We start from the raw sequence: 26,831 nt of genomic DNA on the forward strand, positions 1-26,831 counted from the left end.
AGCACAGTAGCTCTGCTCCATGAACCATCATATTTAATAGTTGTTGCCATCACAGCAGATCCAGCTGAAGCACAGAGATCACTGGCTGCAGGGACCGGGAGAGCTTTTCTACCTCCCTGGTGCTTTGCACAGCTCCCTGCAGCCTTTAGCCCTTCCCCGTTCCATTTTGGGCAGACACCCAGCTTTGTGTGGGGGCTGAGCCCCACGGAGCTGGGGTGCCCCTGCCCTGCCTCTGCCACCTGCAGCTTGGGGGAGAGGGGAAAGGGGCAGAGAAAGGCTTCCCTCCCAAAGATATAGTTACTGCAGGGAGGTATGAGGGGAATTTTTCTCCCTCCCCAGGGCATGGATACAAGATGGAAGGAGTGGGGATGGGGACAGAGGCAGGGGCAAGCTGTCTCATCTCATTCTGGCTCTGGCAGAAGAGATAATGGGGCTTCCTCTGCCACCCCTGCCCAGCAGCCATCTCCCCAGGGCCTGGCAGGGAGGTGATCCCATCTCCCAGGCAGGAGCCAGCATGTGGGTCTTGTTTTCTGTAGCTGCTGTATCATCACACTGCAAGAGACTGACTCTGCCACCGCAATTAAAAGTCACCCCAGATGGATGTGACGGGAAGCTGTGCCATGGTCACAAGGAGGAGATGCTGTCACTCCATCCTGCAGCTGGAAAGGGCACGAGCACACTACTGCCCCCACCAACCGCTCACAAGCAGGGCACCCAGCGGGTGCTTCTCCAATAGAATAAACTAAGAGTATTTTGTACAATAAACACAATTTGTCCAGCCCTCCCCCCTCCCGTCCCCCCAGCCCAAGGAAGGGGAGTCACGAAAAGAGGCGGTGCTCTGTGCCCCGGGAGCTCTGCCCCGGGCCCGCTCCTCCTCCAGGCTCAAAGCAGCTCTTGTCCATGCACGACACGGGGAAGGGGCGGGACTGCAGCCCTGGCTGTGCAGGAGGTGCCTGTGCCAGCCCCTACTCCAGGTAGATGTCCTCTGTGGGGCACGTGTACTCCACATACTCCTTGTAGAATTGCTGGAAAGCCCTCCTGCAACACAGCAGCAGGCAAAGCTTAGCAGCAGCCTCCTCACAAGGCAATTATAGATCCTCATTTCCATCCTGACCCTCACTCCCTACCCTGTGGCCTGTTTGACCCCCCAGCCCCTGACCTCTCCTGCATTAGCCCCAGAGCTGTCATCAGAGCCACAGGGTCCCCATCCTTGCTCTGATTCCCTGCATACTGCATGACTTTCAGCCATCTGCCTGCAAAGCCTCGCACTGGGACTTGTTCCAGTACTGTCAGGAATATGATGCCCATAGCCCTGTCAGCCCTGGCTCTCATGCCAAGCATCTCACTTGAGGAAGAGGTGCCAGCCCAGGGCCAGGTCCAAGCCCCACATCTAGGGGGAGATAGCAGGATTCAGCCTGGCTGTCCTGTTCCTCCTGCCCTCTATGAGCCAGCCTCCCCTGCCCAGGCAGGACTCACCCCACAGACTCCGCCAGCGGCTTCGTGGACTCCTCCGAGACGAAGACATGACAGGCAAATCTGTGGTCAGCAGGGTGCTTGGTGATGAACCCAAAATATCTAAGGGCAAAGAAAGTGCATGTGACTGGACCAGCAGGCACAGGTAACCCAGCATCTCTGAGGTGTATCCACACTTAAGCATAGGGATTTGGGACCTGAAACTCCACTGATAAATCCTGGTGGCCACCCCAGGGTCATGCCACAGCCCATGTCCAGAGCTGCAGCACTGGGCTCACAGGGGAAGGGAAGCCCTCCAAATCAGGGCTCTGGGAAACCTCTTCTTTTCTTCCTAGCCCCAGTCGTGCTACCCCCAGGGAGAGGAAGGCAGCAAAGCCTTGCTGTGGAGCTATTGGTGCCGAGAGCTGCACTACACTTCCTTGCTACTCACTTGTTGTTCTTTGGATGGTACCCACAAAAGGAAATGTTCTTCAGCTGGAAAAAATGGCTACACTTGTTTACCTGGAGGAGAGAGAGAGGGGAACTGTCAGAGCTTTTCTCCCCACCCCCTGCAGTGCAGCTGGTCTCTGGCCACTGGAAATATGCACTTGGAGACTGAGGAGTGAAATTAATTGGAGCCTAATCCTGGGCTGCTATCAGCAGCAGTTTCAGTATTGCTCCAAGCACCTGAACAAAGGGAGCTTTCCAGGCAGCCCAGCTGGCTCTCACCTCAGCTGCCTTTACCGCCAGTAGCTTCTGCAGGATTTCCCTGGAGGCCCTGAGTCAGATTGTACTCAGGCTAGAGTCAGTGCTGCTGTTCACCAGCACACACAGCCCTCCTTCTGCACTAAAAAGGCTCTCAGAAACACCAGTACATAGAAGATGAATGGATGACTTAGAACTAAACAAGTCAATTCAAGCCTGGGTGTCAAAGGGTCCCAGCCAGAAATGAAAACTTATTTATACAAGTCTAAAGAACAACTAAGTTGATGGCACCCTCTAGATAAAGGCAAGATTTGTAGAAACCTCAGCCCAGTTCTGTCACAGCACCCAGAGTCACGAGCTACTCCTGTCCCCCAGCTGGAAGGGAGGTTTCCCAACAGCTTGCTGCACAGCCCTCACTTTGCTCTGCTCAGCATCCCAACGTGCTTTACTAGGCTACTTATGCAGAATGCTAATCAGCTGCCTGCCCTTGCCAGATAAAGAGATTACAGGGCAGATCTGGAGGACACCACTCAAAATAGTAGCGGAAAGGTTTAGAAGCAGCTGACAGATTACCGGGTACGGCTCAGCTCGCAGCATCCCTGCGCAGTGATGTGCCTGGCAGCTGGGAGGGCATCAGCTGGCAGTACTGCCCAGAGCTGCGGCCTTGTGAGCCATGGGGGACCTCGATGATGGGCCTAAAATGCTGATGATGCTGTTTCTCACACCCTCAGATGTGGGGTGGAGACCCTTAATTTTCATATGCAATCATGCCCTGTAGCACAGAGGGCACGAGCAGCAATCAGGGAAGGGGTGAGATGAGCAGAGAGCAGGGCACTACCTTGCTGTGCTCCTTGGAGTCGTCAGCTTTCACAGCAATCTTGACCCCGCGCACACTGATCTCCAGGACGCAGCTGGAGGGGGGGTTAAAGTGCACAGTGAGGCGGCGCGTGGTGGCAATCTGCAGAAGAGAGAGAGACAGAGCCGTGGGACTCGGGAGCAATGATGATGATTCCCCACTGGGGCTCTGCCCTGCTGCCAGAAGGAGCAGGCACTCCTGCTCCCTGGGATGGAGTGGGACACTACCTTCTGCATGGCCGCACAGAGCACATCATTGCCCTTGTGGTAAGGAACCTGCACGGAGCCAAGGAACTTCACCCGAAACTGGTCCACCCAGTCACTGCTCTTGGCCAGAGCTGGAAAAGAGAGCACATGGCAGGGATCATCTCTGGTGACCAGGTATGTGGGCTGAGCTCCACACACCCTCTCCATGTTCCAACTCCTGTGCTTTTCCCAGCCCAGGAAAAGCTTCCATCAACACCACATACCAACTTGCAGCATCACAACAGCACCTGCTCATTGCTCCCTGCTGGATGCCCAGTTTGCTCCTCCCCCCAGCACGCTGCTCAGCACCAGACTGTTCAGCAGGGATGATGTGTACAAGCTGGGGACATCAGCAGCCTTCCCACAGAGGCTTGGTACCTGTTACATGGTCTGGGTCCTTGGTGACTTCAATAGCATAGTAGGCAGGAAAGATGCCCCGATCTCCTGTGCGCATGTTGTAGGCCTCATACCAATAATCTTCTGCCTGCACCTCCACCAGCAAAGGATCATCCACCTCCAGCTCCAGCTCGTCCGCATGGCGAGGCACAAACCTGGGCAGAGAGGCACTGGCTAGCCAGCAGTGCCGGTGGCCTTCTCACTGGCACACTGCTGGGGCACCCACCACCAACCCAGGCAATGCCACGGTAGCCATGGGGACCCAACATGCTAAACAAAGCACTGGAGGAGATTTGGGCTCAACAGGCAGCAGCATCCTGGCACCTACTGCAAGGGCATCCCCTATTGCACCACCCAGACTGTTCCTCAGAGGCCCTGATGGACCTTGGAGGTCTTGCCCATGAAGCAGCCTGGGCAAATGATGCTCCTGGGCAGGGCATGAGCGACAGGCACTAGTTGGTTCCCCAGGGCTTCCCACACCAGAAGCACTGGGGCTTGTGCTAGCCCCACCTTGGTGGGAGTGCAGCACCAGCTCTGCCCCGCTAGAGGCTGGGGACAGTGCCTGTGCCTGCAAGCTCACCTAAAGACAGCACGGTGAGTCTGCTCCTGCTCCTCCCCGTTGATCATGCAGGAGAACAACCCAAAGGACTCAGCACCTGGGGACAGAGGCAGAGGAGGACACGTCAGCACTGAGGGATCAGCATCACAGCCAAGAGAGGACATGGGCCAGGCCGTCTGCTGAGGCTCCTGCAGGATGGCTCATCCAAGGCAAAGCCATGCGACAGCACAGGAGGGAGAGGCATGGCTGGAGCCGCTGTGCTGGTGCCCATCAGTCCCCACTGGGAACAAGACCTCCCTGCACCAACACAAACAGCTGTGACACCTGCATGGGACCAGCCACACTGTGGGAAACCCTGCCACCAGCGCTCTTCTGGGCTTGGAGAGGTGTGTGGCATGCCAGGAATATGATGGCCCTCTGTGACCTCACTCAGTCTCCCCCTCAGCACGGCCTCACCTTGGGCACGCCAAATGAGCAGCCTCAAACACCTACTGCCATCCTCACCTGACACTCACGGAGTTTTCCCAAGGCCCACCATGCCTCCTGGACCACCAGGGACAAAGCCACAGGCTGCAGCAAGCAGAACTGGGGCTTGTTTCTGCTGGTGGCTTCCTATCCCCTGAGCATGTACCAGGGACAGGCAGGGCTGCCCAGGCAGGCAGCCACCAGCCCACCACCCCCCAGTGCCCAGCACTCACTGGAGGAGCGTGCCCGACCACTCATGAAGACATTGAGGAACTTCTTGGAGAAGTGGATGTCTGCCTCGGGGGTGGAGTCCTCGGAAAGGCAGACTGAGTCACGCTTCAGCGCATCCTCCTCGTACTCCTCGCCAATGGCCGACTCATAGGGTGAAGAGATGCAGTTGTCATAGACTGTGGCCGAGTCGCTCTCATCGCTGTAGCCTGAGTAGCACTGCTTGAGGCTGACCAGCTCCAGCTGCACGTTCTCATCCACCACCAGTGTGTATTTGACAGAGTCATAGGAGAGGGCACTGGTGTCCGAACTCACGGAGGCTCTCTGAAGGTTGTGCCCTGGCCGGGAGCCACCGCTCCCACCAGCACAGGCGGCCCTGGGCAGGTTTGTCTTGTCAGGGGAGGACATGTAGTCCAGCACCTCATCCTCCTCGCTGATGGAGGGGTTGGTTTTCCCCGCCAGGGCTGAATAGCTGGAGGTGTCAATGTCAGAGCTGATGGACATGCGGTTTTCACTGGACTGAGACAGGAACGGCTTGTCAGCCTCCAGGGGGTCCGAGTTCTTCTGCACGGGCGTCAGGTAGATCTCCTCCGTGGCCTCCAGCCTCACGTCCGTCTGGTAGCGGATGCGGTCCCGGTGGGCCTCGGGGCCCCGCGTTACCACCACGACGCTGGCGCCGTGCGGCGGGGCCCGGCTGGTGGCCTGGTGCTTCTCGGGCGGCCGGGACGAGGCAACGCAGGCTGGGGCCATCTGTGTGGCTGCTGTGCGCCGGCACGGGCTCTCCGTGGATGTGCCCCGGTCTTTGGTGGAGGTTGTGCTGTTTTGGTGATTGACCTCATCACTCAGGCAAACATGGTCATGGGGAGGGGTCTGCTCACCTGTAGGGAGAGGAGAGCAGCGTAGACAGCCACACAGAGCGGGATGCTCCCTCATAGGGAAGGTGTCCAGGGATGCCACCCAGAGTCACAGAATCACAGAATCATTTGAGTTGGAAAATACCTCTAAGATTCTCAAGTCCCACCACTAACACTGTCAAGTCCACCATTAAACCACATCTACACAATTTTGAACACTTCCAGGAATGGTGATTCCACCACTTCCTGGTTCCAGTGCTTGATCAACCTTTCAGTGAAGAAATTTTTTCTAATATCCAATCTAGACTTTCCATGGTGCAACTTGAGGGTATTTCCTCTTGTCCTACTGCTTGCTACTTGGGAGAAGAGAGCAACTCCCAGCTCACTAACAATTTCCTTCCAGGTAATGGCAGAGAGCAAGACGGACATGCACCCTGCATCCATGTGGTATGTTTTCCCCAACCTCCTGCTCCAGCGCCACTTGCCTCAGGCTCCTGAGCACCATGAAAGGGTGCAAGTAGCTGATCCTGGCCAAAAGCCTGAGAACTCACCCGTTTTCAGAGGGGACGACGACCGGGACACCCGCTCCTGCCAACTGTGCTTTTTCCCCAGAGAGTTGTTATTCAGAGTGTCCTGAGGAGAAGAACAAAGCTGCCTTATAGCCCGAACAGTAAACAGCATGTGGCACAGCAGCACCCATTCCTCCCTGGGTCCACAGCACCCTGCTCAGCTGGGCATGCTGGGGGACATGATTGGTGGGGAGAGCCCCCCACCAGCCCCACATGTCACCATGCTGCTGCTGCAAGAGCTGGCATGATCGCTGAAGCAGGGTGGGCAAGGAGCCAGCTGGGCTGCATTCATCCAGCAGGGGAATCTTGGCAGAAACCCATACCTGGACAGTCCCAAGACAAAAAATTCAAGACCTAAGTCTGCCTGTGTGCTTTGCTCCCACCCTGCTGGCCCTGCCTGGTTTGAAGAAATCACCCAGCTTAATGAAATGGGGAAAATCCCAAGGACCAGGTGTTGTGCTGCTACTCAGCTGGAAGCCAGCTACTGGATAGACAATGCCTGCCCCTGGAGACATCTGTATTGGGTGTATGCAGGGGCATACACAGATAGTGTGTATCTATACAAATCTACACACACACACACACACACACAGTTCACTAGCAGATGTCAATCCTCAGCAGCCGGAGAGGAGCGACAGGATCAGGCCATCCATGCTCCCCATGCTTGGGGGAGTTTCTGTGGGTGCTGTGCCCTGCCTGCCCAGCCCTGCATGTGCACAAGGGAACACATGCCCAGCCTCACTGCAAGACCTGGGGGCCAAAGTGCACTAAAGTCCCCTCTAATGAGGACCCTCCTGCAGATGGGGGACAAGTCCTCCCTGCTCACCTCCACAAGGTGTGACATCCTGCCTGGGGCAGTGCCAGCCCTCATCCACTCCTCCATCCCCAAGTTCTCCCTGGCTGCACTCTCCCAGCCCCTCCTACAGGGCACTGAGTGTTTCTGCTGCAGCTGCAGCAGTGGCATTTTCCACTGTTAGTTTTTGCTTAAGTACCAAAGCCCTGCTGGGATTCCCTGGATTTTCTCACGGCCTTATCACCAAACCCCAGCTGTTCCCAGCAGCACAGGAACTGCCCTGTCCTTACTTTGCCTCGCCATCGACATGAAGGAAGCCTTTGCCCCAAAATTCCATCATGTCACACACTGCTGAACCATGCCTGCCAGATCCCTGCCTCCATGTGGGAGGGAGAGACCCCCTTCACAGAGCTTTGGCAACCTCCCACCTTGGCCTCCATGAGTCCCTCCTGTGCCAAGGCAAATAACAGCACGTCCCTGCTAGCCTTTCCCAGGGACACGACGGGCTGGGACGTGGGCCAGGAAAGCTGTCACAGCGATGGCCTCTGCGTGCAGAGTGTCACAGGGCCAGCACACACAGGCCAGCCTGGCTGCCTGGGCTGGGACAGGAGGCAGCAATGCAGCAGGCACAGCCCACTGAGCCCACCCACGCCCACAGGGCCAGAGCACTCAGGGGTCTGTAATGCCCCATCAGGGTAGAGAGGCATTCACAAAGTCTTAGAGGATGAACCTAGCCAGTCACAAGAGCTGTTTCTTTCCCTCTGGGAAGCTGAGGATATTCCTCTCACCATTTCCAGGCACCTGCCTGGGATGGTGATCATAGAGTACCCAGCAGCAACTGAGACATCACCAGGCTGGATCCTAGCCCCACAAGAGCAGAGGGGGGGATGATGCCTTGCTTTGTGAACACCCCGTCTGGCAGAGTGCCTGGTGCCCCAACTGGGCATTCAAGAAAGGAGGCATGGCCATGGTCCCTCTTCTGACTACTTTTAGGAGAGGGGAGGTGGGCAGGTCAGGGATGCAGTGTCTCACACAAGTGGAGACAGGTTTCAGGCTGGTCCCCAAGGGATGCCCTGCACCCTGTCCTCTCCTCAGGGCACCACATGTAGACAGGGAGAAAGTGCCTCTGGCTATAGGTAGGAACCCAGAATAGGAACTCCAAGCACTTTACAGCCAGCCTCTGACTACATACTACCAACAGCACTATCCTACCTGGCCAGCCATGCCACAGTCCTGTGCCACCATCTCCACTGGCTCCAGGCTCCCATCGCCAGCTGCAGCAAAGCCCCCTCTCCCATTCCCCATGTCCTCAGCTCAGCTGTGCCCACACCTCCCAGGGAGCTCCACAGCCTCCACCATCTCCTTGCAAGGGGACTATCAACTTTCCCACCCCAGCCTACCATCTCTGCAACTCTCCCCAGGCCTCTCCAGATGCCTGCTCCCACCCGCAGATACTGGTTGGGACCGAGTGTCTGGGAGAGGGCCCTGCTGTTCCCCACCTCCCCCAGCTGGATGTGGCTGCCACATACCACTCACTCCTCGGGGTCCCTGCACAGGGTGGGACAAGGCTGCTGCTGTCCCCTTGTCCATTATGCTCAGTGGAGCTCCCCCCTCCCCAGCCCTGCTGCCTTTGTCCCTGGTGCCAGCTGCCTGCGGGCGCCTATCCTTGGCTCTGTGCCTTCCTCCTCCTCCTCCCACCCGTGGCCTCAGGCAGAGAGCTGGCATCAGCTGCGGTGCTGGGCTGGTGACACCCAGCTCCGACTACTCCCCATCTGTCACCCACAGGGACACCTGCCTCTCACTTCATGCTCCTCGGCTGAACGTCACCGCGACGAAAATCCTCCTACTTGGCAGAAGGCAGAGCTGAATGGAGGAGGGTGGCAAAAATAGCCCTGCACGTCGTGCACTTTGCGTGGGTTTGTAAAGTTTGCGACAGAGCAAAAGGACTCCAGCCGTTGCCTGGGGGCTCGGCGTGCAGGGCACCAAAACATCACCCACCAGAGGGGTGACGGTAACACCGTGGCTGTGTGGGACAGGCAGTCTCGGCTAAAACCATCCAAAATATTAACAAAATCCGAGCGTGAGCCAGACAACAGTACCCCCTTGTCCTGGCCACCATTTTGGGCGTTGCTTTTCTGTCTCTCCGATTTTGTACGGGGTTCTTACATTAATGCTTCTCTTGCCAGCCACCATCGCTCAGGAGCTGAGGCCACCAGGTCCCCACTGCCAGCCATGGGGCACCTGGTGTCACCAACCCGCCCCAGAGCTGGTGCTGCCCCAACGCGGGGCAGCTGGAGCCCCGCCAGCTGTTGGTGCCGGCGCTGGGCTCGCCAGCCCGCGGCGTGGTACCCCGTCCCGCGATGGCTCATTCACGCCTTCGCTATCCACGCCTCGTCTGCTCCCCATCCCACGGGAGCCCTTCGCAGCTCCCACCCTGCCCCTGCCGCACGGCTCTCTGCCACGCCACCCGGCCCTGCTGGACATCTCAGTCCCGACACGATTCCCGGCGTGTTCCCTCTCCACCTCGGCTGCAGAGATGAAAGAAGGACCCACCTGGCGCCTAAGCCCCCTCAAAGAACGCCCGCCGAGCGCAGTGCTGGGATGCTCGGCCGTGCTCAGGGCCCCGGCACCCGGGGACCCCCGGGCCCGCAGACCGCTCCCTCCGGCTCGGCCTGCGCTGCGCCCGGCCCGGGGACGCGAGCGGCGGAGAGAAGGGATCTGGGTGGCGCCGAGCATCGCGGGCAGCGAAGCCGAGCCCCGCCACCGCTCCAGCCATCCCTCCAGCCGAGCCCCACCATCCCCTTCCATTCCCTCCCCCTCTCTCCATCCGCCCGAGACAAAAGCCCCCGCCGGACGGCGGGAGCATCCTTCCTTCTCCTCCGCACCACCCCCTCGCCCCGAGTCTCCCATCTCGCCTCACCTGGCTGCGAGGCACCTGCGGGAAGAGGTTGAGGGTTGTTGGTCGCTTCGGCCTGTAGACTTCGGTGGTCACGGCCGGGGGGTCTTTCTGCAGCGGCTCGGGCGCCGTCTGCTCCTCGGCCGGCGTGTCCCCCGCCGCGTCGATGAGGTCGAGCTGGAGCATCTCGGCCTGCAGCCGGCTGGCCTCGCCGCCGCCCGCCGCCCGGGCCGCGCCGCCCGCCCGGCTCACATGGCCCTGCCGGGATTAGTGCCGCGATCAGGCCACCGGGCGGGCGGGACGAGCCCTCCCGCCGGGGCCGGGCAGGGGGCCGGGGCCGCGCATCGGCACCCGCGGCCGCTGCCTTTTAAAGGGGCAGCGATGTTATTCCCGGAGCCGGGGAGCCCCGCGCCCCCTCCCCTCCTCCCCAGGCAGGTGTGGGCACATCCTTCCTCCCTTAGTGATGGGCTTCCCCGGCACCTTATCCCCGGCAGGTGTCTGTAGGTACATGCAGCCGTCACATTCACTACGAAGCGCACAAGCGTGCTCACCCAGGTTTCATCTCGACATAATAAGGACATTTTTTTACAGTGAGAACAACCATTCTGCAGAACAACCTCCCCAGGGAAATGGTAGAGTCCTCATCTCTGGAGATTTTCAAGCTGCCACTAGAGAGAGTGCCAGATTGTCTCATCCAGACTCCCTTTCCCACACAAGGGTTGGCCAGGCGATCCTTTCCAGCCTGGGCTGCCCTATTCTTCCTTCCAAGGCGGACTGTGTTCTTACTTGGTTCCTGTCCTGGCAGCTGGGACTCATACAAGCATATAATCAGTTTGATCAGACATGGTCCACCTCTGCCTGGAGCAGGTCACTTGGGGTCTTGTCTGTCACACCTGAACATCCTCACAGATGAAGAACCCACCACCACACTGGGTACTGGCACCATGTACTGCACTACTACTGCTACTTTTTCTCTCTGTGGGGTTGCAGTTTTCACTGCACACCTCTGAAAGGAGTCAGGCTCCTCCTTCCCTGTAATCCCCACTTGGACCAGCAGCTCCTTCCCCCTTGTCTTACCCATCTAGGACAAGCCTTCTCTGCCCACTCCTTGTGTTTGCATCTATCAGGACCTGAGGCCATATGGGAGGGATGCCCTGCACAGGCTCTCCTGCTGGTGGTGGCTGTGCTCTGGCTGGAGGGAGCTCCACTCTTTTTCCCCTGTTCCCTCTCCTTTTGGAACAGGGTGGCCACTGTGGCCTGTGGGACTGTGAGGAGCAGGTGTCCCATCCCACCACCCTGGCTGTGCCCACATGCTGAGCCACCACACTCCTTGTGGCTGTGTTGCTGGGCAAAGAGCCACCAGTGTCCCCATGTGTGTTTAAAGGTCAGTGGTCTCCCTCTCAAGGCCCCCTCCTTGCATTAACTGGAGCTTGCACATGCACAAGTTGTTGCAGCCAGCAATAAAGGCAGCAACTTGGCCTCATGGAGTTGAACTTCCTGTGTTATCAGCTGTTTGTGGTGACTGCAAGCTTGTTAGCAGGCAGAGGTGGGGAAGGGCGGGCTTTTGCAGCTGAACACTATCCATGTCTCCAGCTGCATGGAGGATGCCCCTTGAGCCGTGAGAGAAGGAACAGCCCCAGCAGCTCTGGCAGCGACTCCAAGAGCTCTTGTTGCTACCAGCTCCTGAACTGTCAGACAAAAGCCAGCACAGACAGGGCTCTGCCTGCTGCAGGCACAGTACAAACCCTCTCATGGGAGTCATTTCCCCCCAGTGTCCCTCCTGAAGTCCTGCAGTGGGTGAGCAACTGGAGAAGCACTGCCACTGATACTTGTCCTCTTGAGGCTTTTAACATTTAAATCCCTTGTTTTGAGCATTAGCCTTCATGCTGCAAGTTCTGCATTTCTGTCTGTGACAAATCACATGGATTTTAACAAGGAAACCGAGGCACGGGAAAAGAACTGGTGGGAAATGCCAACTGAATAGATTATACCTAGCCAAGGTGGGTGTACTGGAGTCAGCTGGTGACATTTAACCTAGACAGCTAATGATGCTGCTTCCATAATCCTGTAGCTGTAGAAATCACTCAGGAAACTCACAGAGGGAAAAGTCCCAGAAGTATGCAGAAAAGCAAATCACTGTCATTCTGAAGAAAAGGGCACCCTAGCAGGGGTGCAGCATTCCAGGTTCAAAACCTAGGAGGAAACTACAGCCATTGCAGGTATTATTTATGGCCTTTAGCTCAACAAAGTGATTTTGAAACCACAAAGAAATCAATCACCTTACCGTGCGAGAGAGACCTGCAGTGATCTGCAAAGCAAGGGCAGGGACTGGACATCAGGAAGCTTTTCTAACTGCAAGGACACTGCCCCACCAGAACAGGCTGCCTCAGGAGCCCTCTAGGAATAAGTTAATGTCACCTAAGGTCAGCTTGAGCATGCTCCTGTCTCAGCACAGATGCAATGCTGAGGTGACTTCCCAAAGTCCCTTCACCCTGTGGGAGACATTAGGGTGTGTGGGAGAGCAGTACCCAAACCTGCGGCCGGATGAACACAAGATGCACACCTCAGTGCAGTCATGGGGACACTCATGCTTCCTTACAACCTGTCCCTGGGACAGATGTGATGCTGGTGTGCTGCTGCTGATCCTAGCTCCCAGCTGCACGGTGCCATCCCACTGGCAAAAAGTCACAGTGCCTAGCAACTGGTCTCTCTCTGACAGTCCCAGTGTTGTGATCCATGGCTCCAGGGGCTGGAGCAGAATGAACCCTGCTGCAATTGAGAGGTACTAGGACCACCCCTGGACCACTGGCCTAAGCTGGGGAATCCCCTGTGTGGGGGCTGCTGCCCACCTGAGGAAGCTGCTTGCTTCCCTAGGAATGAAAAGTCCTTGCAAGAGGAGTGGAGTGATATGCAAGACATTGCTTGAGTAATGGAAGTCTCTTCCCTGCTCCCCCACTCTTGCAGCCTTCACTGTCAGAAGAGGAGTGGCAAAACCTTCAGCTGGGAAAAGCATTATGTGAGCACAGGGAAGCAAGGGGGACTTGCTGGGCAGAAGGCACAACTGTGCCTCCTCTCCCTACCACTGGCTGACTTCAAAACACCAGGAGAAGACTCTCTGCCCCCAGCCTGGCACAGCCACAGCTGGCCATGGATCACAGAGGCAGCTCCATGGGACACCCTGTGAAAAGCTGCAGTGAGTAAGCAGCCACCTTGCTGCCCAATCCTTTGCTCCCAGTCCACACATCCAGCTTCCCACCAGTCCCAGGATGGCAGGCTCATGGCAGTGGCTTCCCTCTTGGCAGTGGGTCCTGCTGGCCTTCTGGGAGCAGCTGCCAGCAGCACCACACTTGGATCAGTGGCACTGGACATCAAGAGAAAGCTCCTGGCATTTCCAGCATTATTATTATGCCAAAATCCTGGTTTTTTTCCTCCACATATCTGTATTTTCATGGCTGTTTCAGACCTTTTCATGCAGACCCATGAAGGCTCAGCACAGCCTTGCTTCAGCTCTTTTCCCTTTGGGCGCTTGTTCTCATGCTCTTAGGTATTTCCAAGAGAGGTATTTCTTTTTAATTTTTTTTCATTCCTGCATTAACCATTTCCTACAGATCCTAAAAAACAGACAAGGCACTAAACTTCTATTAACCTCTGCTTGACTGTTTGATGGGATCCATCTTGCTAAAACCAGAGTTTGTCACCCTGGATTTCCAGGCCACTAAAACAAGGCCAAACCTCAAGTCTGGTGCTTTTGTTGCAACCATCTCTCAACCTGACTGCTGGCGAGGTGGAGGTTGTGTCCCTTGCCCTGGTGGCCCCTGCTCCTTCCCAGCTGGCCTTCAGCCCTGCCATTCAACAGCCCCAAAGACACCTCTGCTCCTCCTCTGAGTCCTCTCCTCAGCCTCTCTCACTTCTCTTTTCATTCACTGCGGATTTCTTGTTGAAATTAAGGTTCTTTGCAGCCATACATGGTATTATTCCTTGTTCTTAGTACATGGTCTCCCATCCATGAGGCGTGGTCCTTGTCAGTAGATTGCTCCCTCTTGCACAAACATCAGTCTATGCCTCCTTGCAGTTTCTGTGTGTCTGAGACACTATTTCTAGAGAGTTGCTAAAATAGCCCATAATGAGGTCATCTTTGTTTTCCTGGGACCAAAAAATCCCCCAAACCCATCTCTGTTTGGGTGTTGACCTCTGCACCAGCTACCTGTTCCTGCCACAGGGTTTTGTCATCAACCAGCTCTGCCCAGACCTACCACCTCATCATGGTTACTGATTGTCCCCATCCAGCAGTCACCTTCGCAGCTCTCAGGTAGGGTTTGCCCCCTTGTTCCCTGCCGGTGCTTTCCTGCTTGCTGTTGGGTTACCGTGCCTGCCCACCTCTCCAGAGACTCGCTGCTGGGTAGCAGGATGACTCCAGCCCCTGCTCCCCAGATCCTGTTTCCCCCTTGCCCATCACCCTCTGCTCTGGTGTGATCCAGTGAGCCAGCAGCTTGCTTTCACCTCACACTGCTCCACGGACAGGTTTTCAGCAGCTGCCTGGCCCTGCAGGGGTGACCAGGGCCAACTCTTCACCCCGTGTACCTCAGCTGCTCTGTGGCACCGGGCAAGCCACGAGCAGGGCGCCAGCACAGCCCCTCATGCCCTGGTCCCAGCATCCCTGTCTCGCTGCCCAGCCAGCCCCACAAGATGCAATCAGCCGGCTGCTGCTCGCGGGTCATTTCTGATCTGCCGTCCCCGTGCCGCGCCGCACGCAGACCACGATGCTCCCCCTGGGCCTGGCTGCTTCCATCAGGCACATCCTGAACCCTGTCACCCCGAGCTGCCTCTGGATGGCAATCAGCTTGGAAAGCGCCCTGGCTCTCGCCTTCAACATTTGGGATTGAAAAGCCCCTCTCACAGCCATTGTTGTCAACACTTTCCGTTCTGCTCCTCGGGCAATCCTACGTGTCCCATATAAACCATTTGGACATATTTTTAGCAGGCTTTTTTTCTGAGCATGATAAGCTTCCTCCTTTGCTGTGTTTATGAATAACTCACTGCTTCCCCTACGGCAGCCTCGCATCCCACTCCAGCAGACTCTCAGTGCACCTGGACATTTGTGTAAAGCAGCTCTGAGCTGTCCCCAGGGAAGGCACGGGGCTTGCTCCCAGAGCCTGAGCAAACCCTCTACTGAGGGTCAGGTCTCTATTGCAGCACAGGAAAGCAGAAACCCCTGAGTAAACTGCTTTAAATGGGCAAAAGAGATTGTTTTTCCTCCCCCACAAGGAAGGGCTGCAGCACTTGAGCTGCAAGTCCCCCCTGCCCCTTCCCTTCCCTGTCAAACTTCAGCCAAGGGCTGTCAATCTGTAGAGAAAAACCAAAAAACCGCTCTGAGCCCAGTGGTGCTATCAGCAGTGGGAAACTGGGATGGGTAACAGGAAGAATCCAGCAACACACCCACAGTCTCTGTCTGCCTCACCTATTGCAGGCAGGAAGATCTGCCCAGTGCCAGACCCTCACTGTGGCTGCGCCCTCATGGATGGCCAGCACTGGGTTTGCCCTTGGTTTTCTCTGCTGCATTATCCCTCCTCCCTTCAGCATACCCAGCCCATGAGCCCAGACTGCCCCAGGGAACTCTGGCCATAGCATCCTAGAGCAGGAGGAGGCTGCAGTTGGAGCAGAGATGTTGAGCAGCAGCCTCATATCTGGGAACAGACAAATTTTGCTGGGAAGGTCATGCATTAGACCAAGGAGCACAGCAAGACACTTGCACCTCCCAAGGATGAGGTCTGCCTGTAACGTCCTGCCTGCAGTGAGGGATTCCGAACGACACAAATTCACTTTCTAATTTTAAATCTGCGACAAATTCTTGTGCCTTTCCTGTCCTCGCTGGGTCTTTATCAGTTTTGCAGAGGAAGTATTTCCTCTGAGGGACAGAATGATTCTCAAACCACTTGGCTGCTCTTCCAGCATTTGCATCCTTTAGCATGAAACACATTGACAAAATGCAGAAACTCTGTGTGGAGAGGTATTAGTTCTTAGAAATATTTCTTAAATAAATAAGTTCTAAGTAGAATGAGTTAGAATGGGTTCACAGAGTTATAATACTGTGTGATCTACTATGTTGTTTACTCAGCTTTACTTGCCTAGCATCAGTAGCTGGATTTGCTGAAGCCTTGGGCCACAAGCTGTGAGTTTACACCTAGAGATGTTTTTGGCTGGAACTGACTTAATTCTTCTAGTAATTTTCCTAGTAGCTGTGTTTTGTCCTTCTTATGAGAGGAGCATTGATAACACACTGATGCTGCTGTGGTTGTTGCTGAATAGTGTTTATCCCAAGCCTAGGGCTTTTTTATTTCCCCATGCTCTGCCAGCGAGCAGGTGCACCAGAAGTACAAACCAGAAGACAAGGAGACTCCAGCTGTCAGCAGAAGCTGTAACTCCACAAGATAAGAACAGTGTATGGCCTGCCTGCACAGACACAGAGAAAGAACCCAGTAAGATGTTAGAAGACCCCAGCCCAAAAATCACCACTGGACCAAGAGGTGCATGGAGAGTCTCTGAGGGGTGGGTGCATGACTTCTATGGGTATAATTGCCCAGGGGTTTCTTTGTTCAGGGTCCCTCTCCACAGGCACCCAGCTTGAGCTGACCTGGTGCTGGGCCACTAAACTATTTTTATAAAATCTGAGCCTGGGACTTTGCTACAGGAAACCTAGGGTCAAGCCTGGAGGACGAGGAGTCAGCCTTAGAGTGAGTGTGTGTTTGAGTGAGGGGTCCAAAAGTGCACCTGTCAGCTTACTGGAGCTGCCTGCTACAAAGAGATGCTCCCAGCAGTTTAATGTCTCAGGTGGTGTGTGTGATTCCTGGAGTGGTAGTGAGAATGCTCAGGCTGTGGCTTTTCCTTTAACACTCTGCGTATTTCCAAATCCAATGTAATTATCAATTTATCTCCGCATTTCTGCCCCCATGGCTTTCTAGGGAAGTTCACACAGTGGTGTGAACCCCTTCAGGTTCTTGACAGCGTGCCCTAAGATGGATGGGAGGCCTAGCTGCAGCACCTGCACAGGCTTCCCAGCTCCCATCTTTATTCCACCTGCTGCCATCAGAGCTACCTCCCTCATCCCTGTTTCAGGAGCCTTCAGGTCTCCAGCCTCCTAAAGACCTGTGAACAGCTCTAGCTAAAGCCAGCTAGCAAGCAAGAGAGAACATCTTGGGTGAGCAGAGGACAGCTCTCACCATGCCAGCCCAGCTGCATCCCCAGGTCCAGGGATGCATTTGGGAACAAGAGGAACAGCCCAGCAAATGTCCTTGCTTCCTGAGAATGTTTGTCAGGTGCCAGATGCTCACTGGTCATCCTGCTCAAATGGGGGCATGCCCCCATTTGCACCCAAATCCTTGGGCTCATCCCTGAGGAACAAACCCCAACCCCAGTGGGAACCAAAATGCACCAGCTTTGAGATACTTTTTTTGTCCCTTGAGTTTGGCTGGTTCAGAAAGGGCCTGCACTGTGCTGGAGTGAGGGGAGGGCACTGCCAGGCAGAGGAGACTGGGCCATGGCAGTGGGCTCCTTGAGAAAGCCTCACTCATCTGCGGAGCTGGTGGTCCTGCATGTGGGCTGATGGTCCTGCCAGCCCCACCGGCACATTCTGCCCATCCCTATCCCTCTCCCCCATGCCCATCACACTTACCCGGGTGGCCAGGCTCTCCTTGCAGTGCAGGCTGATTCCACACTCATCAGTGATCTCAGAGAGGTCTTCATCCTCAAATTCCTCAAGGCTGATGTCATGGGTGAGCCTGGAGGGAGTGGAGATGGGCTGTTCACCCACTGCCCCAGTGGAGGACAGGAGGGTGCAGGGTGCCGTGGTGCCTGTGGGCTGGGAGCAGCACTGGCACCCCAGGAGAGGCTCTCCCAGACTCTACTAGGAAGAAAGACTGGGAAAGCAGCTTCCTTCCCAGAGGGGATAGATCTGTGCCCATCGAATGGCTGGGCTTGGCATGGTCCATGGCTGTTGGGAGGCAGGAGGAGTGGGTCTCAAAGCAGTCCCTGCCGGACCAAAGACAGCAGGGACATGCAGGTTGAGAGAACAGGGAACAGACAGTATAGCCACCCCTATCAAAGGAGGTTTGTTCTGCTCACACCATCCCAGGGAGCCTCAGGGATTGTCCCAGCTGGGCACAGACACCCAACAGGGCAAAGGGGTTACAGGAAGTGGAAAGGCTGGGGTTCCTGACAGGGCACAGCTGGAGGATGGACCTGCTGGGACAGGTGACAACATCGAGACCCACAGAACTTATAAGCACAGCAAACCCCTCAGCTATGGCACAACCAGCCCCCGAGCTGCAGCTGGGAGGGATGTCCCAGCCCAGCTGCCTGCAATAAGAGGGGGCAGTGATTTCCCTGTGCACCAAAATCACTCCCCAGGGTGACTATGGGCATCTCTGTGAACATTGGTGCTGCTGAGCTGGTCTGCGTGGCCCCAGGGGTCCCTTAGTGCTGTCAGCCCCAGCCACACAGACTCATTACACCCCTTCAAAACAAGAGAGATCCTTTTAGCAGCTGAAAATGTGCTGATGAGCCCCGGGGGAGTGGTGAGGTGCTCCTGGTCTCTGAGCATTAAAACATTTCAACATGGTGGTACCTCAATGCTCTTCTCACTTATTCATTACCACAGGGGTAAATAAAGGGCCCAAACTCAAAAGTCCTTGGCCAGCCTATTCAGACCCCTGAGTTTCATCCGGAGTGGCCATGGACACTGCTTTGCTCGCCACCATTTTCCTTTGTTCCCAGCTCCTCTGGCTGGGAGGCACTTGGATGAAAGGGCTATGCCAAGCCCATCACCCCTCTCTGGCTTGTACCCCAGCAGTGCAGTGAGAAAGGAATGAGAATGGTGTTTTGTGACCTGCAGAGCTCCCACTGTCACTTTAAGCATTGTTTGCACATCCTGGAGCTCCCCCCTGCAGTGGCACCAACCCAGTACCATAGAGGGGTAACACCTCCCCTGTCCCAGCTCCTGGAGAGGGAAAGGAGCAGGAGAAGCCCATGGGGGAAGCAGCATCTTCCCTCTGTGTTTCTGAGGAACCCACCACCAGTGGTCTCCTGGGGTAAGACAGCTGGGAACACCCATACCCATGGAGACAGCCCCTGCCAGACACAACAGGAATGCAAGGGCACAGCCTTCAGCACGGGGTGGGATGCCTGGGCCCCCCTCTGCCTATCTCCTCCTGCTGCCCATGGGAGGGAGGCAGCACGGAGCAGGAGGCTCATGATGAGCCTTCAGAGCACGAATTGATTTCTTCTCGGGTTACACGGTGGCCAGGGTGGGACATCATCATCGCTAATGCTCGGGGCCTCCACCCGCCATGCTGTGGGAGCGCAGTGAGCGCTGCGGGCCCCGGTGAGGGGCACAACCCTGCCGAGGGGCTGCCAGGGGCTCCCTGGCTCTGCAGCAGCAGCCGGACAGGGTGGCAGTGCCCCCCGCCCCAGGATGGGGATAGGCAGCCCAGTCCATGCCCTCGGGGACGGGGAGATGCTGAGCGGGTTCCCCAGCCAGCCCTGCCTGCCCACGCTGGGCGCAGCAGGAGGTGTCCGGACCTTCTGCCACCAGCGCTTGGCTGTCACACAGCTCCCTGTGCAGCCAGGAAAACTTTGGGCTCAACTGCGCGCCAAGTTTGCTGCTGTCCTGTGGCCATCACGCCCAGAGAAGGGTGATGTGCCCAGAGCACGGGGCTGCCCCTCATTCCCTGCATGCCCCCGGGACAGCCCCCCGCCCCGAGGCCCAGCCGGTCCCCTACCATTTCTCCCACTGATCTTCCAGCCAGCTCTCCTCCTCGGTGCTTGACTCCATTTTCAAGGGCAGCTGCATTGAGGAGGACCCCCCTTCACTGGGGGACACACTCCCACACCAAAAAAACCCCAGACCTGCCTCGAGGAGTAGTGAGGGAGCTGACAGCCGAGCCCCGGGTGCCTGCTGCCTCTCCTCCTGCCCCGTCGCAGTCTGTGGCTGCCGGCGCTGCTCTGTATCCTCACTGCGCAACCTGGGGAAGCTCATTAAAAATAGATGGAATCAGCTGTCCTGGAGGGGAAAAAAATAAAAAAATAACCTCCCCAGCTGAGCCAGCGCCAAGTCCCTGCACTCTGCTGGGGATGCTGACTGCCTCTGCCTGCCAGCCAGTCAGCCTGGCTCCTGGTCTTGCTCCAGCACTCGGCTCCTCAGCACCCACCGTGGGCACAGGGGATCTGCTAACCCCGCCATGGAAACCTGCAGCACCTGGCCTCCTCCTGCCCTTGCAGCGCTGCTGTCCCCCAGAGCACGGGGACACAGACAGGAGCATCTGCCTGGCTTCTCACCAGGTGGAGCGAGGCTGCCCACTGATGCAAAGGCCAGAGTGTTTCCAGCACAGCGGGACCGGTGTCACAGCCAGCTGCACTTCCAAGCCGAGGGAGCACCTTCGCCAGGGGACAAGCCCAGCCAGCACAAGGCAGTGCTAGCAGCACTGTCCCTTCCCTGTCTGCCCCCACCTAACCCCCAGACCCACCCCTGCCTCAGGCAGGATCATCCCTGGGCATCCCCAACCTCTAGTGCACTCTGAGAGACAGAGAAATACCTGGTGAGCTGCTCTGGCAGCTCCCACCCCTCTTCTGCTGCTGAAGGAAATAGGGGTCGTTCCCAGGAGGGGCTGTAAGGTGTTGCTGACAAACTGTTGGCACAGTGGCCTCATATAATAATCCTCCACCACCCCCATGCCTCTCAGACCCACTCACTCATTGCCCCATCAAGATAAAGCCAAAGTAGCTCTAGGAGAGGCATCCACCATGACTCTGAGCTCCCCATGAGCTGCACCCACTCTGATACACAGTGGGGTGGCACTCCCACTGCCACCCATCACAGCACTGCTCTCCTGCCCCTCACTGACACCCACTCCAGGAGTTTCAAGTAATGGGTGCCTCTCCCACCACCTGCTTGGGATCCAGCTTCGCTCTTGGACAGATTAAAGTGCGTGATGTCCTCATGGCCTGGACTGCCCTGCTGAGCTAACCTGTTGCATGCTCTCTCCCCACCAGTGCCCCACCACTGGTGAATGTCATTCATGACACTGTGGTCATTGTCACTCAGCCCCACAAGAACGGCATTCAGGACCCCATCTTCCCCATCAGCTCTGCCTGGAGGCACCTCATCTGCTTGAAACCTCAATTAAAGCAACGAATAAAGAAATCTCTATCTCCATATTACTTGCGCCCTTTGCTCCTCTCACATGGATGCTCCAGGACTTCCTAGGAAATACAAGGAAGGCTCTCCATTACCCACCTCTGCTCCTTGTGCTGGAAACACCCCTTCCTTCTCTCTTGCTTCTCAAAGAGGCTAAAAATACCAGCAAAAGGAAACAGCTCTGACTCCTCTCAGCTCCATCATTGCCAGTGAAAGTCTGAGCAGGACCAAGATGTGTGTTTTGGCCAACTTCCCTTGCCAAGGGCCACAGTGTCACAGGTATGTGGGAGTCTGTCTCCATCTGTGAGGGTGGGAGAACCCTGTCAAGTTATGAGTGCTTTCCTGAAGGATGTGCTAAGAGGCATCTAAAGGTGGGCAGTCCTGCTGTATGCATGAGAACAGATAAACTTGGGATTCTCAGGAACCATGAGCAAGAGTACACACATGGGTGCATGAACAGAGGCAGATGTGACCTGCCCATGGCAGGAGCAGCTTGATCACAGTCCTAAAACAGCCTTATAATCAGTCATGATTGATCCCATCCCCCATGCCCACAGTGCCACTGCAGAGGATTTTCCATGCAGGGTTTGGCCAAGGCAACGTGGCGTGATGAAGCTGGGTGCTCCAACAAGCCCAGTTGCCTGAGCCAGAGTCTGCTGTTAGGTGCTGTGTACAAGTCCTGTCACCAGCACTGGTAGAAAAAATAATGCTAACCTACATTTGGCTGGCCCCTCTCTTTTTCTTCCATCTCAATGGCCACAGAGTCTGCTTTATTTGAACTGATGAGAAGGCACCTCTCTCTCTCTCTGAAGAAGACAACCCTTTAGTCTCCCCTCACAAGACAGGTAGCCCCATTTCAACGCCCAGTTCATTCATTTCCTCCAAAAAGGCTTTGCTGACAGCTCCAGATGAGCACAACAGACACATAAAACAATCCACAGTGCTAGAACTGATTTTTGCCTCAGCCTGAAGGTGCGTCTTTGAACTTCCCGACAAGGTGGAGAGAACGACTTCCTCCAAAGATCCCTTCCTTCCTAAAGGGCTGTGATTTCCAACAGGGTTCCCTGAGCAGTGGAGTAATTTCCCCTCTCTCCTGACCTATGGAAATAACTCCCTAAAGCTTTCTTTCCCTAGGTGCCTTCCTGCCCTGTAGCTGGGTGGATGCTCTTCGCTTTTATCGTGGAAGTTGAAGGAGATAGAGGGGATCAGTCAGTGATCCCCTCCCAGGTTCCAGCTACATTAGAGTCACAGTCCTGGGGACAGTGGGGCAGGCAATGCTGTGAGCTCTGCAGGGCCCCACATCCAGCTGCACCCCAGTTGTGCCAGTCCTCCCTGCCCCTCTAATGCTGGGTAGAGGGACCTCTGACCCAGAGAGCCCCTCACAGGAAAGCCTGCCACAAAGCACTGGCAAAGCTTCTGAGCAGGGCAAGGAGCTGCAACACAATGTCCCAGAGAAAGATGTTAAGGAGCTCCAGTGAACACAGACCGTACTGCAAGGCTTTGGGAAGCTTAAGGAAAACAGGGAGGCTGGATGAGAAAGACTTTTTTACTGCTGTCTCCTAAAATGCTGTTATTCTTGTTGTGATGAACAGACACCTCTGGAGGATCTCCTGGCTAAAGGAAGGATCACCTCACCATCCCTTTCCTCCCATTTCTTCTCAGACACCACCGAACCATTGCTGCCAGGCCACTATGCCTGGTCTCCTCAGAGCTTCAGTCTGAACGCCCTCTCAATTCAAGCCAAGTGCTCACCTAATGCTGGCATGTCACCACTTGGAGCTGGGAGTGCAGGTGCATGTACCACAGGATAGAAATCTCAAACACCTCATCCTGCAGGCAGCAAGCAGGGGCAGAGGGCAGGGCTCACCCCACTGCCAGCCACTGTCTGAGCCTTCACCCTGAACCACACTCATTGCTGCTGAGTTCAGCTCATCTGCGGGGGACAGCCCCTAGCTGAGCCCTGCAGCAGACATGCAGGACCTGGGACATGCACAAACCGAGCTGTGGCACGTAACCCAGCCTGTGAGTGTTTCACAAGCATGGCTCCCTTCTCGCATGACACTCCCCGCCACAACATCACCTCTGATCTGCCAGACCCTGCCCCAGGCTCAGACACATCACTGCATTTTCTTCCACTTACACCCTGAGCTTGGCGCCCGGGGAACATTTTGCACTCCTGCCTTGATTCCCCAGTTTTCCACCCAGCTGCACAGCCTCCTTCACGAGGTCAGTCTTCCCTGGAGCAGGCTGGCAGCACACGGGACTCCTTTTCCAAAGGTCTGAGGCACAGCAAGAAGCTGCAGCTCGTTCTCCCTCCCAGGGCATCGCTGTTGCTGGGGAGCAGGAGGGTGCCCAGGGGGCAGCCACTACATCCAGGATGGTGCCAGGTGGTGGGCCCAGAGCTGCTCGGCAGCTCAGCCTCCGGCCCCCAGCTCGGTGGCCAAGCCCCCTCTCCACGGAGGATGATTCCAGAGGCAGCGTTTAATCGCTGGCTTTGCAGGGTACACCAGCCATGTTGCAACAGCTCCCAGCAGCTCTCGCAGGCAGCACTGCAATAGGAGGCAGCTGCCAAAGACCCGGAGCCAAAGACCCAGCAAAGGGGGTTCAGGAGCAGAGCCCTTCGAATATTAATTGCCTGAACACCACCTTTGCTCGACTGCACCCATCTATTTCCTCATAGGGACTCATGGGTTCCCCAGCCTCAGGGGCTGGGCCTGACAGAGGAAGGCATGATCTTAGCTGTGGTCCCAAGTGTGGACCATCCCCTCCTTTCCACCCAAAATCTCAGCATGCAAAGCAGCCGGTACCATTCCCCCCTTGTCAGGCAGCTCCCCCAGCACCCCTGGGTGGCAGAGGCAAGCAGAGAGCAATGGCCGACGAGGGCACAGCTGCCAGGAGCAGCGAGCCTCCCCTAATGGCAAGTGAACACCGCACCTGCAGGCAGGGGCAGGGCTCCTCCCTTACCCACCCAGCACATCCCTGTCCCAGAGCTACCCTCAGCAGGCACCAGAGGCTGCAAAACCCCCAGGCACCCCTGGCCTGGCCCAGGCCATCGGAAGTCCCTGGGACAAACCTCATTGGGTTTCTGAGGAGACACAGCCCCCTGCATCCCAAATCGATGGGAGCATTTGGTATGGCTAAGAGGATCAATTCTGGCACTCTCCCACCCTCTCACTTGGGGTTCCTGTTTCACAGGGCAGGAAGGAAGCAGAAGCACCTGGGATTTCTAGGAAAGGGCTAGAAAAACGCTTTCCTTGGGGAGGGGAGAGAAATGAAGCTTTTTTCTTCCACGAGGAAGAGGTGTTGGAAGAGGAGATGAGACAGGGAAGGGGGCGGGAGTGGGGTGTGAGGAGGACACGAGGCCAAGCAGGGGGCTGGGAAGCTGCAGTGGTGTATGTGTGGGGTGAGGGCCAACATGGCTTGGGTGGGCGGGCTGAGCGGCCATGGGGGGCTGGAGCGATGTCTGCGCTGGGGCTCAGCGGTGGGGGCAGAAGGGATGGCTGGGCCGGGGGGATGCTCGGGGCGGGGGCAGAAGCGCCGGCGGAGCGGCGGGGGACCGGCGCGGCGATGCGGGCGGGGGCTGCAGCAGATGGGGACCGCTGCCCCGGGCAGGGGGCAGGGGAAGCCCCGAGAGGGTTCCGCGGGGGGACGGCGGCCGGTACCTGAAATTGGGGGGCGAGGCGAGGTGCAGCCCCAGGAAGGGTGAGGAGGCGGGCGGGGATGCAGCTCCTTTCTCTCGCTCCGCCATTCTGTGGCTCTCTCCATGCAGGCGGAGGGCGGGCGGGAGGGAGGGAGGCAGGGAAGGAGGGATGAAGGGAGGGGGATGCTGGCGGTGCCGGCGGGGAGGGACATACCTGCCGCCGGGGCGGGGGGAGCGCGGGCGCGGCCCGGAGGCTCCATCCCGCGGCTCCCGGCGGCAGCTGCAGGACGGGCACGGCACACATGGAAGCGTCACCTCGGTCCCCGACCCCATGCGCTCCGCCCGGGCCTCGGGGAACGCCGGCCCCGACGGGGCAGATGTGGCCGCAGCTGGAGGCCGCACCCTCAAGGGCAGGTGCGGGGGACGGCCGGGCTCTCCCAAGGCCGGGAGGAGCGACCCCAGGAGAGGGGCCGGCTGGCCGAGCGGGCAGGCAGCAGCCCAGGGCGAGGGGCTGGACACAGAGGGCCACTTGCAGGGGTCTCCTCGGCGGCGGGGAGGTGCCTGGAGGCAGCAGGAGCAGCAGGAACAACCACGCTGCGCTTCGGCACCCATGGCAGGTTTGCAGCACCTGGCAACAGGTCCGGCAGCCCCAGCACAAACCCTGTCCCCGTCGAAGCTTACCAGGGCTGCAAGCACTGCAAAGGGAATTAAAGCAGTGTACACACACCTTCCACAGGCACAAAGGAGAGAAGAAAAAAAATGCATCTCAAGGCTTCAGGTTTCTCCCCAGAAAGGGCAGACCCACTTTTGCATCCAGCTATGTCCCAAGAAGCATTTTATCTTGGGTGGGTGCTCATTGCTGCTACTCTTCCTTACCAGCCTGAGCCAGTTTCTCTTCCCTGCCTCTTCTCCCCATGCTTTGCAGGCTATCTCAGAAAACTGTTCAGGTTGTACTGTGCACACAAGTGGACAGCATCAGTATTTTTAGATCCCAAGGCTACTCCTGTACCTGAACAAGAGAAGTTTCCCTATTCTCTGCACATCCACTGTGCTCCCAGTCCCTGTGTGTGACAGTCCTGAATGGCACGAGTGGCACTCCTGTAGCAGTTCAAACATCAAAGATACATCCAGTCCCGTCAGTGTTTCTCACAGGGCAGAGCTGACTGCCATTGAGGCGATGGTATTAGTTCTTGGCCAAGACCCAGGACGTCAGCTGCTTCTCCAGAGAGCAGCAAGCAGAGCCCTCCAAGGCATACAGTCCTCTCTCTCAGGAGTCTTAGTCTCCTGCCAGAAAAACTGGAAAGAGATGTTACTCCTGGACTAGCATGGAGACAAGCACGCAACCCCAGGCCCACCATGCAGAGGTAACCCTGGGGCAGCCTCCTGACAATGATCTGAGTGTGCCCTTTGCCGTTTGGATGCACAGACTGAACTGTATTACATGCAAGACCCAAGAGACTCACCAGCATTCACTCAGGGAGCTTTGGAGGAGTTTTGGTGCAGCTCCATCTCAAAGCACAAACCCCGCTTACCAAAATGTGATTTCTCTGCAGCATTGCTGTTATTTGGCGTCTGAGCAGGGGCAGAAGATAAGGCTGCTGCCTTGTCCCACAGCCAAATTACCACCACTGCAGCTCACCTTCTGCTTGGATGCCAAGCACCAGAAGTTTACCCCTTAGTGACCCAACCTTTAGTCACGTTGCCAGCCCTGGCTCAGGCTGGCCTGGCAGGAGATCCATTTTGACCTTTCCAGCTGCACTGCTGTCAGTCAGGTCTATTCCTTAGATGCACAGTAGGGCACAGGCCCCGGGAGAGTGCACATACATCTGCTGCAAATTAAGAGACTGCACTTCCGTCCTAGCCAGCATCTCTGCTCACAAGGCATCTGCTGCATTTTCTCTTTCAAATTGTCCAGCTGACCATCCGGTTCACTTCATACCAACTATTCCCAGCCTTACAGGAAACCTGAGGAGAGGTTATGTGCT

At 56.7% G+C, this 26,831-nt stretch overlaps 1 protein-coding gene across 3 annotated transcripts; it reads right to left on the reverse strand.

Annotated features, from left to right (window-relative positions):
* Window positions 1–18: 18 nt before the first annotated feature.
* MAPK8IP1 (mitogen-activated protein kinase 8 interacting protein 1) lies at window positions 19–24,985 on the reverse strand. Of its 3 annotated transcripts, XM_063398499.1 has the most exons (12): window positions 24,869–24,985; window positions 17,688–17,793; window positions 10,043–10,276; window positions 6,312–6,393; window positions 4,912–5,784; window positions 4,235–4,310; window positions 3,637–3,809; window positions 3,241–3,350; window positions 2,996–3,115; window positions 1,904–1,974; window positions 1,477–1,575; window positions 19–1,038 (listed from the first exon to the last, which is right to left on the reverse strand). In XM_063398499.1, the coding sequence occupies exons 1-12, from the start codon at window positions 24,952–24,954 to the stop codon at window positions 966–968; spliced, it is 2,103 nt and encodes a 700-aa protein (XP_063254569.1). In that variant the 5' UTR covers window positions 24,955–24,985; the 3' UTR covers window positions 19–965. The 3 variants fall into 3 exon arrangements, with proteins under 3 accessions (XP_063254569.1, XP_063254572.1, XP_063254571.1); XM_063398502.1 differs by lacking the exons at window positions 17,688–17,793; window positions 24,869–24,985 and adding an exon at window positions 10,570–10,614; XM_063398501.1 differs by lacking the exons at window positions 17,688–17,793; window positions 24,869–24,985 and adding an exon at window positions 10,499–10,543.
* Window positions 24,986–26,831: the final 1,846 nt, after the last annotated feature.

The sequence above is a fragment of the Prinia subflava genome, chromosome 5, assembly GCF_021018805.1.
Source record: "Prinia subflava isolate CZ2003 ecotype Zambia chromosome 5, Cam_Psub_1.2, whole genome shotgun sequence".
Taxonomy (NCBI): Eukaryota; Metazoa; Chordata; class Aves; order Passeriformes; family Cisticolidae; genus Prinia; species Prinia subflava.

Bases quoted from the DNA above. Each gene is read 5' to 3' on its own strand.
- MAPK8IP1 (XM_063398499.1), bottom strand. From the start codon at position 24,954: ATGGCGGAGCGAGAGAAAGGAGCTGCATCCCCGCCCGCCTCCTCACCC. The intron at 17,794-24,868 runs GTACCGGCCGCC...CACTCCCTCCAG, and splicing joins GCCTCGCCCCCCAATTTCAG to GCTCACCCATGACATCAGCC. The intron at 4,311-4,911 runs GTGAGTGCTGGG...CTCTGTCCCCAG, and splicing joins TGGTCGGGCACGCTCCTCCA to GTGCTGAGTCCTTTGGGTTG.